Consider the following 18,842-nt stretch of genomic DNA (forward strand, 5'->3'; position numbering starts at 1 on the left):
TCCAAACAGCACCTCACTATATTTACCTCTAAACAAGTCCTAAATGCCCTCTCCAAAATTAAGACCACTAGATTTATGGGACCAGACAACACGCTTCGCTGTTAACTATCCATGATTTTGCACATCTTGCCTTACATTATTGCCCTGTCCCTGATTACCGTCAGACATTAAAGTCAGACATTAGACTGTCATATTTCTCTTGTTCAGGAAATGCATGTTAATGAAAAAACAGTTGTAAATAAAAACTTTTTCCATGAATTAGAGTAATATTTAAAAATGGTGTCTTAACTTTGTGCCTTTGCCCCCTCCCCCAACTACTTTAGGGTTGGTCTGGCATTGTTGATCAAAGAAGTAGCAAGAGAGAGAGAGAGATATGACAGCATGTTAGGCTGCCTCCTTGTTAGTACGAAACAATGCCTCACTGACTCCCTCACAATCCTATTCAGTCTTTGCTTTTCCACTGGGTATGTACTCAATGCCTGGGGTACACATGTGATACCCATGCATAAGAGTGGCTCAACCACTCACCACAGGGACTGTAGACCAATCAGCATTACAGCAACTCATAATTAAGGATGTTGGTAAGTTTACAGTTCCTTAAATCAAATCAATATGGCTTTGTGAATGGCAGCTCTTGCCTATTTAACCTTCTGGATTTCTTTAAGAAAGTCATAGAAGAACTAGGTGAATACAGGATTCAGAGTTGCAACCACTACATTTGGCATCTACTTTGCTAATGTTAATGCTAATGCCATAGGTTTTGGTACACTTGCTGATGACTGCAAACTCTGAGCTGTTATCAGCTCACCAGGAGACAGTCACATCCTCTGAAAGGGCCTAACCCCCACAAACTCATATAATTATGACCATGGACTAAAGCTATGGGGTGGTTGACTTAATGGTTAAGGTGTTTACCTTACATGCACAAGGCTAGGCTTCAAAAGCCCCCCCCGGGGTCATTACCTAGCAATCACCTATGAACTAGCCACAAGGAAATACAGTACTGTACTCTGTGGGAAACACCCTTGATCTTACCATCTAAATTATAATCCTCTCAAAACAGATGCTGTCATTACAGACCTAGGCACATTCTTAGACAATGAACTCTACTTTGACCACCATTCACGATACACGAACACGAACACACACACACACACACACACACACATATATATATATATATATATATATATATATATATATATATATATATATATTTATATACACAGTAAAAACACTTCCTGCTTTGTAAGTCTTTACTGGTGCATTACGAACAACAATTCCAAACCCTAGTAGCTGCAGACATGACATTTTTCTGAGCTCATCAGTACAGCATAAGTGGATCACAGAGCTTATGGCAAAGCCTGATGTGCATAAACATTAAGGACCCTGCAAAATATCCCAAATAACATCCAAGCCAAAGGATAAAAAGGTTGCACATACAAACCATTCAGTTAAAAAAAACTCCAAGGACTCTTAAACCTCCTGTATTGGGGTCCCATGGGATATATAAAAATCAAATGATCGCTTAAGAAGATATCAGTGTTTTATCTCCAATGTTTCTGAATGCCAGCAGCTTTTTACTTTAAAGTCTTTACTGGTGTATTCAGAACAATAAAGCCACTGATACAGCCTGAGTGAGTTGTTTGGCTATAGTCTGGAAACTCAGAGCTTAACACCAAGCCTGATGTCCATAAACATTAAGGAGCCTGGAAGACATCCAAACTAAAGGGTAAAAGGGTCACACAAACAAACCATTCTGTAAAAAGTCCAAGAAAGATACAGCTAAACTTACTGTCTTCACTGTGTCATATCTTAAACCTCCTGTAGTTAAGGCGCATGGGACATATGCAAATGACCCCTTCTGGACATATCAGTTTTTCATGTATATGGCTTGTGAATCACAATGACTTTCATTTTTTACTTTTTAAATCTTTAGTGGTGCACTCAGGTCACACATATATATACACACACGCATGTCCTCTCGCACACACATACACACACACGCAAACACACACACACACACACACACACACACACACACACACACACACACACACACACACACACACACACACGCACATATATAAATACATAGGTTTACCTTTAAAATGTCGCAACACACTTGTGTGACTGTTTACTTACCCGACATGAAATCGTAAATGGCAATGTCTAATGCTCCGAATTGTGAGCCTGATACTAAAAGAAAGCTGACACTCAGTGAATGTCGACTTTGAGTGAAACTACCTAATTTCCGGGTTTCTGCTATGAATGTTTTGCAAGGGGGCTGCACCCCCCCAACCACCCTGCTACTTAGATATACTAACTCCAAGATTACACTACAGTGAGGGAAAGAGTAGATTTCCCGATCTCCACTAAAGTGTGATCTCCACTCAAAACGCCAAATTCATAACAGCAAATGCACACCAGCAATCGCTGTTGTGAGTTTGCATTTTGTCTTTCGCTAATATGTATTTTTGAAAAGATACATTTGCACATCGCACAATTCAACCTCTACATTTTATAAGGAAACCTATATATATATATATATATATATATATATATATATATATATATATATATACTTAGTTATTTATTTTACATCCAGTAATTGGGATGCATATGTAAGAAAGGGAAGATAGGTAAGCCGTGTTGTTGCCTCACAGCAAGAAGTTCTCCTGTTCGATTCTCGGCTAGGGTGCCTTCTGTGTAGAGTCTGCATGTCCTCCTTGTGGTCGAGTGGCGTTTGAAAGACATGCGTGAATGGGCATGCCTTCGCTTAAGGCTGGGTGTCGGGCTGGCAACTTGGCACCATAAAATCTACTGCCAATCATTAGTGGACCGGAGTTCCACTGTGGCGACCCCTAACCATGAAAAGCCGAAAAGACAAATAACATCTAAGAAAGGGAAGATAACATTTCCAGTTATAAAACATCAAGTACTCACAGGCAGACGAGAAACAAACAGAACTGTTTAGTAAAAAATGTGTGAATTATCACATTTCACTACAAAAATGATCTGTAAACAAATCTAAATTTTGTAGTAGAATATCTGGTATCTTTCTTCACTCATTTGATATGGAATACTTACAAGGACACTGACTGAATTGAAATCTCAGTCTTCTGTTTTACTTGTACTTTTAAGTAACTTATGTGCATATTGTTAAAAAAGGCCCAGTAAAATATGTGTGCATTGGCTTAAAAAAGAAACTAGTCAGAAAGAAAAAGGTTGGCCTCTCTAGACTTTAATTCCCAGTTCACCAATGGCTGCATTACACAATGCTGAGATCAGGTTTTATTGCAGTTTGATTCCAGGATGTTGTAACTGGAATGCAATCCCTAAACTTACTTCCAATTTTACCACCTGGCCAGTAATGCCTGCAGCTCAGAAGGGAGTGTGAGCATTCATTTAGGAAGATATCATTTACTTTAGTTGGAATTCCTCAATCTATTTCACCTACTAAGTAGAGAAACTTTATACCATTGAGAACAATGTGATAGCATGCTGACAGCTTGCATATTCTATTATGCACTAAATGCCTAAGGTGCTTTGACATCTGTGTTAGATCAGATGTGCAGACAGAGCTGTGAGGGCAAAGTAGATGGGCATCTTACACGTTGTTGACCTTTTTTTTGTAACAGAAGTGTCAGAAGGCTTGGACAGTTTTGTAGACAGTGAACCCGGACAAGGTTTTCTTGCTGCACAAACACTGCTGCTACTTAGTATTTTAAACATCTGTTCATCCCAAGCTTTGGGACCATGAATGCTTTGGCTTATACTTATTGTTTTTGTAACAAATTAGATTGCTTTATTCCTCTGGGTGTGAAACACAAATGTGCTCCTGTCTAATTTTAGCAGACACACCATTACTTTATTGCCAGAGATGAAACAAAACCAAGTTTTCCTTTTTTTAAGGAGGGTGAGGGCTCCTGTTTGCTCCCTTAGCTTTTCTGAACTGCTGTACAACATTACCACAGTGCATAGCATAATGCCAGCTGGATAAATAGTATAACTGTATAACAGCTTACCACAAAACTGCACACCTTACTGTAAGCTGTGCTAGTTATTATTTGTAACTTAAGAAAAAAAAATCTGTCTGTCTTCAATAAAAATTACTTTCAAACCATACTTTGAAACAAGGCAGCTTCACACCTCAAAGGCTTTATGTCTGTGGAATAAACTTCAACTCTCAGTTAAACCCAGCCCCATTGGTACCTACCTTCAAGAAGGAACGGGATGGCTACATGGGTACCCACACATTCAAGTAAGGGATCCAGGGCTCAAGCTTCTCAGTGGCCAAGTCTTGAGCATGTTCAAAAATTGTAAGATTCTGTGAACGTTTTGTTTTCTTTCACATGTTTAACACTAATACACTGTTTTTTACTGTGCAATTTCTGCTTCCTTAGGCAGAGCATCTGCAACAGTAAACTCAACCACCTGCTTTCAAAAAGTTCTGCTACTAACCTTACTAGTTAATTCCAGTCAGCTGTACTGCTGACCTTGCGCTGCTTCTGTCAGTTATGTATCCTATTCTCTCCCTGACTGGGACATTCTTTTCTCCAACATGCATAATCTACCCTTCAAATGTTCAGTGCCATCATTAAAACACATTTTTTTCATTGCTTCCCTACTTCCCCACAGCTGACCATCAGGTGGCACCTGCTCCTCTCCTCATTCGTTGGGTCTACTGGACACTCCTTAGCCTCCACCGGGGGAAGACACATACAGTGTTTCAACACCAAGTTATAACTGAGAGCAGGGTGCACCAGGTGACTTTTGGCAGAACTGTATCCAAGCTTGTACGAGCCATTCCAAGAATTAAAGTGATGGTGAAGTAACCCTCTGATGCAGAATCTGGTAATCAGAATTCAAGAGTAGATAGTTTACTTTACTCCTACATTACCGACAGATTTAAATTTCTTTAAAGATCACAGTGATGGGCTCTACATGCAAAGTTGCATACAGATCTAGTACATTTGTTGTACACTTCATTTTGGTTTGTTATGGTGATGACCTGATTAATTTGGATCTACTGATAGTGCTTAGGTAAAGCCTAACCGTGTGAAGCAACACATTAAATTGCCACTATTAGGTTACATTACACAATTTTACCTAGTACTAGGATTAAAATATTAGTTTCTTACCTCCAGTTGTTTAAGAGAAGAATTCACATGTTAAAGTTTAAGGTGCGCATTCTTATCTTATTTTAGCTGAGAGTTTTTCTCTTTTTTCTTATGGTTATAATTTGATATCTTAATTTTAAAGACAAAGGGTGATTCAGACATTTTCCTTTGCAGATTTCTAACTGACCCAGTGTCTAGTCCTAAAATTAATGTCAAAATACAAAAAACATTAACGTTAGCAGCAGCTTTTATTTGCAAAATAATTTAAAATGGTTGTGGGGCTTAGAAATACTGGAGCTGATTTTAATATTTCCTAGCTGGAACACTTTTACAAAGTGTGTAACCTTACTGTGGTATTCTTAATATTATGAGCTATTACATCCTTACTGTTTTGGTGATTCATAAGCTGTTATGGCTATTTCAAATTATGCAGTCTAGATTTGAACTGGGCAAGCTTGGACAATCTTCTCAAAATGTCCGGGTAAGTGGTCAAACTATACACTGGATTATACTATAATTTCTTTGGTCTATTTTTGATCTGCTCAACATCTGCAATAAGTCTTACAGTAACAAAAATGCAAATTTCAAGGTGCGTTGGATACCACAGCCATGTAGCATGCTCTGTTTGCCTTTGCCAAGTAGTGCTGTCTTTTCATAAGATCACAGAGTTCAGTAATGAAGCTCCAGTTATGATACCGGATCAAAATACAGAAATAATTATTTATCTTACTCAGTTCTGAAATGCTGCCCACGCAGGTTGCCAGCAGTGACTGTTCCAATGTTCGTAGCTCCAGCTGTGCATAAGTATCAATGCGCCCATCTTTACTCAAGGAAGAATCGTTATACACACTGAAGTGGGCAGGCAAGGATAACACACCTGGATTGAAAAGAAGGAGAAAGAAATTAATGAAATTTACAGTAGCAGTAGAAACCTCTTTAATCTGGCTAGAAACACTCAGAGGAAACTACAACAGATCTGGTTAAGGAGGAAAACAGGACTTTACAGACTGTGCTTATTTACATAAATTAATTCAATTTGAAACCAGTCCAGTAACATTTCAGGATTAGATGCTGTTTAGCCATAGATACTGATAAAAAAGGTGTGTGCGTGTGCGCGTGTGTGTGAGACAGAGAGTGAGACAATCCATAAACAAAAATACAGATGTGTATATAGATATGTAGTCAAAATGGTGAGTGTTTAAATGCACAGTAACTGAACAAATGTCATCAAAACATGTGCACTTGAAGCACAAAAGTACAAAGACTGGCAATTTGCAGTCACTTCATATTCAGTCTCTTTTGCCGGTCTTTGCGTACGTTTGACCACATGAAATTTACCTACAAATAAATAAATATATATATATATATATATATATATATATATATATATATACATACACACATATATATAAATATATATATATATATATATATATATACACACACACACACACACACACACACACACACACACACACACACATAGGGTGCTGTTCATTTGATCAAAAGTCAGACTGGCAGTTTTAATTTATTTCTACATTTCATCAAAGTGATTTGATTGACATTTGCAGAATCCATTAAAATAGATGATATGCATGTGTTTTTGAGTGTGTATTTGAATGTGCGCATGTGTGAATATATGTATTTGTGTGATTATTTGAGTATAAGGTTGTGTGTGTGTGTGTGTGTGTGTGTGTGTGTGTGTGTGTGTGTGAGAGATATGGGTTCAGGGTGACTTTATGGTATTTAGTGCAACATCAGTAATAATGGGGTAAGGAGTTTTTCTTTATTCCCCACAGTTGTGCAATCTCGGAGTGGGGGAGGTGTGCGCGCACTTTTTTTTTAGGATCATAAGAAGTTACTGGGGTATTGGCCCTGAGGCCCTTATAAGCCTAGCCAAGAGTTTAGCCCATGTTTAGACAAGTCAGTAGCCAAAGCCCCTGTCTAGCAGGGACACAGGTGAAATCCCAGGGGTGTATTTTCTCTATCCCATCCAATTATCCAGGTTGCGCTTAAAATGGGATAATGAGTTACTCTGCTTGACGTGGAGAGGGAGTCTATTCCACAGATGAGAGAGTCCCTGGGATACAAATCTGTCCTGCTAAGTCCTATTCATGTCACAGACCAGGCTTTTTTTTTGATAGTTTGAGACATTTGATGTTTTTTGGCTTGCTGTATTAATATGTCAAATTAGTGAATTTTGACATTTCAGTATAGACACACACGTGTATATGTATATGCATATATATATATATATATATATATATATATATATATATATATATATATATATATTATATATATTTACGTATTGATATGTATGCACAAACACACACACACACACACACACACACACACACACACACACACACGCACACACACGTGTCAGTTTTTTAAGCGTTTGTTAATTAGTTAACAGCTACAAGACTTGACTGTTTTTAGGAAACTTAGTCTCTGTTGGCCTTGGCCACTCATTTGCCCTCCATTACACTATTTGCTCTTCCCCTCTGAAGTCTCTCTCCCCACATAATGTTTCCAGATATGGGTCTGGTAACTCCTAGGACAAACTAGCTGTGGGTAAATCATTACAAATGGGCCATGACGTCTGTCCTGTCCTGTCGAACATTCATATCGTCAGGCACTTTAGTGTCGATCTATGTAGTTTCAAAGAGATGCACTGGAATCATCAGCTGTAAAATCCACAAGTGTGGATCTGCAAAAGAGCACGCCTTTATGTAAAGTAAAAACATAACAAACGGAACGCATGCAGTGTATACCATTTACTCTGTGACCACTTCCGTATACTTCATTTAGTCTTGTGTCGTCCTACTCTCACATTTCCATGGTTTTAAATGTGTATCTCCGTCATGCCCACCATCTTTCTACAGTTTTAATTTTACTTTCCAAATCTTTTCCTACTTTTGTCAACTTTTTATAGAGAACTTTTTATTCCATATTTTGTGTACAGCACCTCCTCTTTGTTCCCATTGCTGTACCTGTGGTCTAGACTGCAGTCTGTGAGCAGTATGTAAAACTGCAGCTTATCATTATTCCATACAACTAGCAACAATAAGAAAATCAAGACCACTGGCTCAGACCCAAAACTATTTTATTCTCTAGCTCCTCGGTACAAAACTTTCCAGAAGTTACACAATTCAGCTAAAAATGTCCTACCTTTTATACACAAAGCACAAACTCAATCGATCAATAATACAATCAAACAGTTAAATAAAATACTTCCAATTAACCTCTCCATTCAGTCCCATAGGGACCAAAGTATCATATTTAAGAATAAAGACAGACTCTTTGTATAACAGTTTTTCGTTCAAAAGAATTTCATCATCATTTTTAACAAATACTTGCTCTAAAATACAGCCTTGAAGTATAGAAAAATCACTGCCATGTACATCTCTAAAATGACATCCCAAAATCTTGTCTTCCTTTTGATTTTTTTATGTCCCTGATATGTTCCATTAACCTCACTTTAAAACTTATTTTTGTTTCACCAATGTAAAAGAAACCACACAGGCATTTTAAGGCATAAATAACCCCCTTGCTGTTAAATGAAAAATGTCCCCTTGGTACATATTTGATTTTATTCAAATATTCAAAGGAATATGTTATATATTTGCAAATAGAACAACTGTTGCATTTATAAGTGCCCATAGATGTTGGAAAACACCTAAGTAAATTTTTTGGTAAGACACAATTTCCATGAACAAGCATGTCCTTTAAACTTCTTCCCCATTTGTATGACATCATAAGGTGCTTACTTAAAATTTTACTCAAATCCTCATCCTTCTGAAGACAATTCCAATAACATGTTACAAAACTACTAACTTCTTCACTTTGAATGTTATATGTGCTAATAAAGTACATTTGTTCATTCCTGTTTTCACCTTTCTCTCTATCATTTATCATTTGCTTATGTTACACTTCCAAAATACTACTCATAGCAGTTCCACCCTTCACTAGTGATCCTCAAATCAAATCTTGGCATTCCAAAGTATCACTGCACACACTCTGTTCTTTTACAGTCCCATTTGTCCCTCATCTTGGACTTTAGCTACTTCTACTTTTTACTCTATATTTGTTGGCTTCTGCATCAATGCCACTCCATTCTGAATTGAATTCCATTTTCCTATGATGTCTTTCTTCTGTCTCACCTTTTACTACTGACTTTCTTCCTTACTTAAATGCATTGCATACAGGACTTGGTTATTTCACAAACTTCAAGTTCCCTGAACTTCCATATCCTTGCTCTATGCACTTATTACTCAATTATGCATTAAATTTTAATTGGGAAATAGCCCTAGTAAATACTTAAACCTGATTGGTCAAACTGTGCACACTCTTCATAGACGATACTGCATAAAGCCTATTGAACAAAAGAGTAAAAGTCATTTGCCCATGATTTTATGGTGAATAAATAAAATCATATTTGAAAACCCTTCCTGGAGCGGCCTTAGGTCAACTGGTGCCCTAGGCAAAAGGGCTCCACGGCACCCCCTACCACATCATCTGGTGCCCCCATCCTGGTCTACCTACACCAAATAAATACTGGAAAAATGCCCCTGCTACAACGGCGCCCTAGGCGGCCGCCTAGTTGGCCTATGCCTAAGGCCGGCTAGAAGTAAATCTTTATAGAGATTCCCTTTTTACAGGCCACAGAAGTGTAGCTTACAAAGTTTCATCTAGTCAGCAGTTCTCTACCCGCAGTCACTTATCTCTAGTGTCATCTCTATATAAGGAGTGCAGTAAAATCAAATATCCTAGCTAAAGTAAAAGATTTACTGTTTTTCTTCAATCTGCTGGTATCATCACAATTTTATTTACACTTTGTAAGAATCATGAGATTCTAAGACTTCACTTATATATTTTAGCAATAATCCACGACTGGGTATGAGTATCACAGGATTTACCTACGGGTGGCATAGATTGATCATGAGGGTGAAGCCTGAGTGAAGAAACAAAGCCAGCCATGGGTGAATCCAAAAACTAAATTTGCACGCAAATAGAGCAGTACTTCCTTTTTTAAGTTTCCGATGCAAGTTGTTTATTTTCAGACAATAAATGCTAAACAACAGTTACGGGAAAATGCATAAATTGTTGTTTCTCTTTCGGCTTTTTCCCGGTAAGGGGTTTCCACAGCGGAACTCCGGTTCGCTAATGATTGGCAGTAGATTTTTACGAAACGCCGAGGTGCCAGCTCGAAGCCCAACCTTCAACAAGGCACGCCCATTTACGCACGCATGTCTTTCGAATGCTACCCAACCACGGGGAGGACATGCAGACTCCACACAGAAGGCACTCCCAAGCCAAGCCGAGAATCAAACGGGAGAACCTCTTGCTGTGAGATAACAACGCTATCGCTGTACCACCGCGGCATACTCATACTTAAATCATCCTTCAGATTGTAAGTCGTTCAGCATGCATTACAAACATAGCTGTCTGTTTTCATGGCTGACCTAGCTAGCAGCTTTGATCTTATTACCTAACCTGCTTCTAATCAAACAATATTAAAACGGAGATCGTAGGAACTGATGTGATACCAAAACAATGTCTGACTGCAGTGAGTTATTTAAACTGTTTAGTTATACTGCTCTCTAAATCCTTTTTGACAAGATGTTAATGATGTCTTCTGGTACTCTCAGATGTTGCCGTCATGGAAGAAAGTAGAGCAGGGCATTTCATTTATGTTGGGACTAGCATTTCAAGAAAAAATTGTATACTGGGGTCAGTTTTGTGGAATGTTTTTGTTCCTACAATGATGATATTTCCTAATATAGGCACTGAACTTGCTTGGTTGCTTTTCTAGCATTCTGTCAAACAATTGTTTCAAGACAGCCTCTATCATGTCCTGAGTACCACTTCATTAAAAAAGTGAAAATCAGTGGGTATTCAACTGATTTCCAAACCAGTCAGAGATGTTCATGAACTCAGATTTGTTAAGAGAGCTACAGTGGTGCCAGACATGATTCCAGTGACTAAGGATTTCACCTCAAGTATCTGCCTATAGCCTTTCTTTGTATTTGTTCCATCTAAGATTGAAGTTTAGCTACTGGACCTCAACCATTATCTCATTGGAAAGTCATGTTTTTTTTTTTATTACTCCCCACTCTGTCCCCTCCCACCAGACAAAATGTAATAACACCACTGAAGGAAGTGAGCATGTAGTTCTGCAAGTGGCCTGGTAAGGACATCTTGCTGTGCCCCCCTAACTCTTTCATTATGCACTTCTAGCCCCCAGCCTCTATTTAACTAGGACTGCTAGTCAGTGCATTACATTTTCTCCAGCCACTAACTGAGCCAAGGTCACTGGTACTACAGAGAAATCTGTCTGTCTGCTGCACTGGGTCACCCTACAGAGAATCAGGCTCAGAGACAAGTTGACAGAAATCTGAATCAGCTTGGGAAGAATAGGAAAACACTCAAAGCTGATGATGTCCTTTTAAAAGGAACAAAGGACTGCCCTTTAGGTGACTGTAGCTGATTCTGTGGCTGGAGCTCCCTGTGCAGTAATTCTGATGATTGAATTCATATATAGATGTGTATTTTATGAGCAAAAGGAATTCCAGGGCTGAGGGAACAGTATGTCAGGCAGAAAACCCAGCTACATCTATATTTCCAGATGTGAGGCAGGAACATGTTAAATATGCTTTGTAGCCACCCTGGATAGGCCTATCAGTTTTTTTGGTAGTCTTCTAGTGTATGTCAACACAGTTGTTGAGTTCAAAATTGTTTCTGATGCCAATTTACAAAGACTATTTGCCTGCTGAATTATATGAAATAACATTTTAGATGAGCATTTTTGTGTTCTCAAAATTAATTAGACATACTTGGTTAAAGGTGAAATGACAAGGAAAGTAATGTGGAAACATTTTTGATGGCAAGAACAGAAAAAGCTACTCTGGTCTCCTCTTTGTTGATTTTCCACTAACTGTGACTAGGCAGCAGAAACATGCATGAGGCAGAAAGGTGTAATTTTCCTGCAGAGTAGAATAGAACAGAACATATAATAACCTTCTATAAGTTTCTTTTTTGGAACTTACGTTGTTGTGTCTTTCGGCTTATCCCGGTTAGGGGTCGCCACAGTGGAACTCCGGTCCGCTAATATTTGGTAGTGGATTTTTACGTGCTGAGTTACCAGCCCTGACGCACAGCCTTCAACTAAGGCACGTCCATTCACGCATGCCTCCACACAGAAGACGCTCTAGCTGAGAATCGAACGGGACAACGTCTTGCTGTGAGGCGACAATGCTACCGCAGCACCACTTCCAGATATCATACATTAAATATCTGCCATTACAGCACACAGCATTAAATCTAAAAGCTATTGCTGAAACTCATCCTGGACTCCAAGGTTTAATTCTCCATTTACCACTTACTTGCTGTGAAAATGGGCAGGTAAGTCACTCTTGGAAAGAGACATTTTTGTGTAGTGAACATAACCTGGCAAATAAATGCAGTTTTTGTCTTGACACACTGTAATCTCAGAACATTTAAAATAAGATATCATTTAAGATATGCTTTGTCTTTTTAAAATATTGGTTATTTCAGATTTCTAACCTTTATCAGGCTAGAAATGCAGGGGAATGTGTATTAAGTTCCTTGTATCAATGTTTACACGTAACTAGTAGGTAATTAAAAAGTTGCTTAATATTTGCTCCTGCAAAACTGAGTATCCTAGTAAAGTGCATTCAGCACTTCACGTGTACTTCTACATCTTTGTTTTACTGTTGCGTGAGAAACCTTAGTTTAAAAATACAAATTGTTACTCTCATCTCCAATTGTACCTCGACATAAACAGTGAATCATTAAAAAGTAAACAACACAAGGGGAGATATACACACTTGAATGTATAACTGTATGACAGTATTACTCTCTATCATATTTAAAGAAAATGTTTCTGACAACCACTAAAGATAGCTTAATAACTTGATTGTTAGGAGTAGAACCACAGATGAACCATTGACACAGAGCCAAAAACCATTAGGCACTGGTGACCTAAATGGCCACTCTGTGAAACAGACAAACTGAATGAAATGTCCCATTATACAGAAGACATTCACAAACATTCTTAAGGAATTGCCTGCTCTCCCCAGCTGAAGGCTTAGGCGTGCAGTTCTCCAATATTTGTCCCCTATCCAGACACAATGAAATAATCCTTAGAAATCTCTGGATCATAAAAAGGAGGCAGGAACACTTTTTTATAGCTCATTCAATTTCCTCCAACTTTGTCCCTCTCACCCTCTCTAGCTTCATTCTTTACTTCCCTACTTTTTGTCAATATTTTTGTAGAAGACTGCCATAAGCAGAGGGAGGCATAACTACAGGCATAACAGACACAGGCTACTCTGTGGTTGAGCAGACTTGCTAAGGGTTTTTGACAGCACTGAAGACTGCGTTCTACAGCTGTTGTGAGAAAGGCACAGTTCCACTCTGCTAGCATGCAACAGAACAGCCACTTAAGTATGAGCGATATATAATTCCAGGGGATGTTGAGCCTCTCCCATTAAGGTGCTAATGTCAAATCAAAGAATCATTATTTTCTCAGGTTCTTTGCTTTAATAATCCTCTGACCACATCTTCATCCACATATTTCATTTCCCAATGACAGTGGGGTGAACAACTGAATGCTTGTGAAAGTAACAGCTCACTGTTCTTAGTGAAAGTGTTACGAGTGGATACAGAGGCCATTACTTGTGTTTCTAATAATGAGTGGGAGTTACAGCTCTCAATCTTTTAGCCTAAGAATCAGGGATAAAACCAAAGATAACATGAGATAAAGGCCCAAAATCAGTGACAGATTTTAGATATTGGTCTTATATATTTTGAATGTTACTCGAATAACATATTTTGCATTAATGCACATTTTCTGAAGGATACGAAACCTTCTAAATATCCCAAAATTTAATAATGCTGAACTTCTGATTGCATACTTCAAAATTAACCAAAGGAAATCTGTATGTATCTCACAGTATACATCCCACCGGGCAACAACATTACCACAGCTGAAAATATCCTACAATGGATATCTGACAACATCCCCGAAAATCTTCATCTTAGGTACTCTGAATATAGACTGGTAATCCATAAATAGCAGCAACCCCTAGGACTCTATTCACCTATTTGGCTTCACCCAACTAATAAGCTCCACCACCAGAATCAACAAAGGCACTAACAGGCAGTCCACACTGGACTGGATATTGACAAACGAACCCCATAATATAAAATCCTCTGGTTACTTACCAGATACTATAAGTGACTACCTCCTAATCTACGTAATCAGACAACAAATAATCTATAATCAAGTATGCAATTTAACCAAATTTGAGGAAGACACATTTATTACAGCCCTGTCCCACTACAACTGGAATGTATTAAAGAGTAATGCTCCTAGGTGAAGCAATAATTCACTTCAGTTAGACCTTCCTAAAAATACTAAATGATTTAGCAGCAATTAGGACAAGAAGGGCAAAATCTAACATAACACCATGGCTGACAAAAGAGACCAAACAGTTCATAATGTAAAGAGATAAAGCATGCAAAGAATGGTATAAGAATAAAAAACACAACATGCCTACTAAAATTTTAAATATCTCAGAAACCATGCCAAGATCCTTGTTAAGTCTGACAAGGAATCATACTACAGTAATTTACAAAAAAAGTACCAAAAACAACCACAAACTTTTTAGTCCTCTCTAAGAAAACTGTTACACCCCGGCCATACCACTACGCCCTGTCCTTCTATTTCAAACAAAGTCTATTGCCACGCAGTTCAACACTCATTTTATGTAGTCAGTTTTACCACTAATCAGTGACCATCGCACTTCATCCCTCTAACTTCATCTTTTCTCAAAAACAACACACTGTCTTTTAGTTTTCAGCCCATCCCAACATCAACCATAAAAAATTACTAGCCAGATTAAAAGCAAAACCTCAGCTGCCGATAACCTTCCGAGTGAGTTTCTCAGAACAAATACAAAAGCACTAACCTTCCCTGTCTCCCTCGTAAATAACCAGTCAGCTGTGTCACATCCATCTGGAAAAAAATCTATTACTATACCCCTTCACAAAGGAGTACATCAGCAGAGTTAACAAAGTATAAAATCCTTGAGAAATGTATAGATTCTGACCCAGTCACAGTACTACTACAGCCCTCCTCAACTTCACCAACATAGTAAACCAATACAGAAATGAGGGCAACCTTGTTTCTTCATTTTACCTTGACCTTTCCAAAGCATTCAACTCCAAAATATCCTCTCTGAACTTGCAACACTAGGCCTCACTTACCCTCCCTCATCTGGTTTCACAGTTACTTATGCAATCATCAGGAGGCAACTAAATGTCAATAAAACCTTTCAGAATTTCAACCAGTCTCTGTTGGTGTTCGCCAAGGGTCAATTCTCAGCCCCTTTCTAGTTAACATTTTCATAAATAAACTTCCTACTGCTACAACACTTGCCACTGTTGTACAAAATGCCGATGATTCAGCCTTTATCTACACTCCCCCATACATAACAAAATTACAGGAAATCACTCAAAAATCTTTTACTGACACTGAAATATGGCTAAAAAATTCTAACTTGCTGCTTAATGCCAAGAACAATAAACTTATGCTATTTACTCTAAAACAGCACCTTAACCATAAACACACATTTCATATTATCTCAAGTAATGGCACAGAAATAGAAAACATAAGCCAAACTAAACTACGCAGAATCATAATAGAAGACAGCCTCAGATTTGATCACCACATACTTCATTCCATCAAGAAAATTCTCTAAAAACTCGACTGCCTCTATAGGGCCAAACACTACTTGACAGATCAAGCAAGGATTACTTTATCAGCAAAATACCTCATTCCTTCTCCATTATATGCTTCCCTATTCTTATGAATATCAACACTACTCATAAAACTAGCCTCCTGCTACTACAAAACAGCTTAATTTGCAACCAACAAACCAACCTTATAAAACACACCACTGCCTTGTATTAAAACAAGTAAACTTGCTTGAACTGGCAAACCAGTTGACATACTCACAACTAATCATTGCCCACAACCTACTGTACTCTGCAGACAAATGCCTAGCATTACAAGATACTCAACTGAACTATTCACCAATTAGAGACCTTTGCTGTAACAATAAACTTTTACTATGTATCAGTAAGACATTCAGCACTGCTGGAGACTATCTCTACTCTCATTATATGTCAAAACTCTGGAAAGAAAACCCCACACAGTAAAAACAGATAAAAAACGTAAATAGTTTCAAAACTTTGCCTAAACAGCACCTATGGCAAATATGGCTGTGTTCTTCCTGCTCAACTGGCTAGCTTTACTCAGATTACTTTTCTCTAACACTTATAGCCACTTTCCTTTCCCAATCTTTTTGTCATAGTGCTCAACCTTCCATCTCCAAAATGAGGAACACCAGCCCTCATAATGTGAAACGAACAGGTAAAATGTGGAACATGTACCAATGGCTCACTAACAACTTCAACTAGGAAGGTCATAGGATGGTTAAAATATAGGTTCATAGGTTCATACTAGGCTATCTGCCCAAGGGCATTTATAAGCCTAGCCCATAGTTATGTGGCTTTCGCCACCCCTTTAGTTTGAAGAAAACTATGCCTATTATTTTGCTGTGCCTCTGTCAAGCAGTGACACTGAAGTAATCCCTGGGGTATATCTGCGATCTCCCATCCATTGGTCAAGATTCCTCTTGAACAAGGCCAGCAAGGTGCTCTGCCTCACATGTACCGGGATTTTGTTCCACAGCATAGGGAGTCTCTGGGTGATGAATCTGTCCCTCCAGCGCGTTCTATCAATAACCGTGTCAAGGTTTAAGTCTCCCGCCCTTGTGGTTCTGAGGGATCTAGATTTTTTGAGGTGAAGCATATTCATCAAATCTGGGTTTGACATGGCCTTGTATGTCAGGCACAGGTCACCTCTGAGCAAGCGGTATGCGACTGAATAGAGTTGGAGTTCTTTCAGTCGGGCAGCATAAGACATATTTTTGAGACCCTTTATCCTTTTGGTGAGGAACTTTTGGGGCCTTTCCAGCTGCTGCAGGTGTCGGGTCAGATACATTCCGAATGGGGCATTGTACTCAATCATAGGTCTAATGAGTGATGAGTACAGGGGGACGATGACCTCCCTTGATCTAGATGTGAATCCTTTCATGATCAGGTGGGCAATGTAGAAGGTCTTCCTAACTACTTTAGCAACGTGAGTGTCAAACGAAAGGTTACTGTCAACCTGGGTCCCCAGATCCCTGATAACGTCTTCTGTGCTCAGTGGATTGCCACCTATATGGTAGCTAGGGGTAACCTTGTTTTTCCCGAAGGGTATGACTATGCATTTCTTGGCGTTTAACTTTAGGCCATGGCTCTGGCACCAGTTATCCATTTCTGTGAGGCCCTTCTGAAGGATATCTGTGTCAGATGTGTTTTCGACTATGGTGCCCAGTTTGCAGTCATCTGCAAACTTTGTCAGCCATAACCCTCCTGTGTTTGCTTGTACTTCAGAAAAGTAGATGCTGAACAAGAGTGGACCCAGGACTGAGCCTTGTGGGACACCACTTGTGACCGGCTTTGAGTCTGACATGGCGCCAGCTACTCTGACCCTGTGGGTTCTGTCACTTAGCCAGTTTGCAACCCATCTTGTGATGTATGGGTTTACATTCAAGCTGATGAGTTTTTCGATGATACCTGAGTGGGGTATTGTGTCGAAGGCCTTTGCCAGGTCGAGGTAGGCTGTATGGACTGCCTTACCCTCATCAATGGCCTTGGTGACTGTTTCGAAAAAGTCAACCAAGTTTAAAAGGCATAATCTGCCTTTGACAAAGCCAAACTGGGTTGGATCCAGAGTCTGCAAGTTCCCTATGCCTTTATTTATGAGTTCCACTATGATCCTTTCCATGGCTTTGCAGATAAGGCTTGTCAAGCTAATGGGACGGTAATTTCCAGGGTCGGTGGAGGCACCGCCCTTGTGAAGTGGGACCACAGTCGCCGTGCACCACTCCCTGGGTACGTATCCTGAGGTGAGGCTAAGATTAAACAGCTGTCCTAACTGTGGTTTAATTCCTCATTGATTTTTACTTACAAAAAGATATTTTAATGAATTCATCTGATTAATTTCTATTAACCATGGATATCAGTTAAACAATCCTAACACTGAATGTGTGACAGACCCTTTTCAGTCTGCAATTTTGAAGAACATGAATTTTTTAAGACCACAGATGAGGTATGCTCCTTGTAATGCAATACACTTGAGGGGTATGCTTTTTACACCTTATCTCTTCTCCTCGTACTGAACTTATTTTGAAACTCTTACTTATCCTTCTCTTTCACCATAACACTAACTATAATTCCCTTTCTCTCCATTTATCTTCCTGCTCATTTCCATAATTTCTCCTTTCACATCTACATTCTACTTGTCTGTCTGTAAATTATTACTAAACTCATAAACACTCCAGTTTGATCTTTTCATGCAGCCATCATGCTATAAATACATTAACTGTTATTGTATGTTATTTCTCTGAGATTCAGTAATTAGCCAATTTATGTTCATTTCTCTTTTGTTTTTTTTTGTGTGTGTTAAAATGGTGTGTTCATGTAAGAAATATTTAAAAAGCATGTAAATAAACTGACGTATAGATGTTTTTACCCTGCAATTCTAAATGTAAATCATGTGTAACTTAAATGTGGAAC

General features: G+C 38.7%; 1 protein-coding gene across 1 annotated transcript in view; it reads right to left on the reverse strand.

Moving 5' to 3' along the window:
* The window catches only part of ABTB2 (ankyrin repeat and BTB domain containing 2), a 1,083,316-nt gene that overhangs the window by 449,801 nt on the left and 614,673 nt on the right, over positions 1 to 18,842 (reverse strand). Inside the window, exon 2 of the mRNA XM_044082847.1 lies at positions 5,854 to 6,000. Coding sequence (XP_043938782.1) covers positions 5,854 to 6,000 — 147 coding nt within the window. The remainder of the gene's footprint in view (positions 1 to 5,853; positions 6,001 to 18,842) is intronic.

This window comes from Protopterus annectens, chromosome 9.part0 (genome assembly GCF_019279795.1).
Source record: "Protopterus annectens isolate FY-2018-M chromosome 9.part0, PAN1.0, whole genome shotgun sequence".
Classification (NCBI taxonomy): Eukaryota; Metazoa; Chordata; order Ceratodontiformes; family Protopteridae; genus Protopterus; species Protopterus annectens.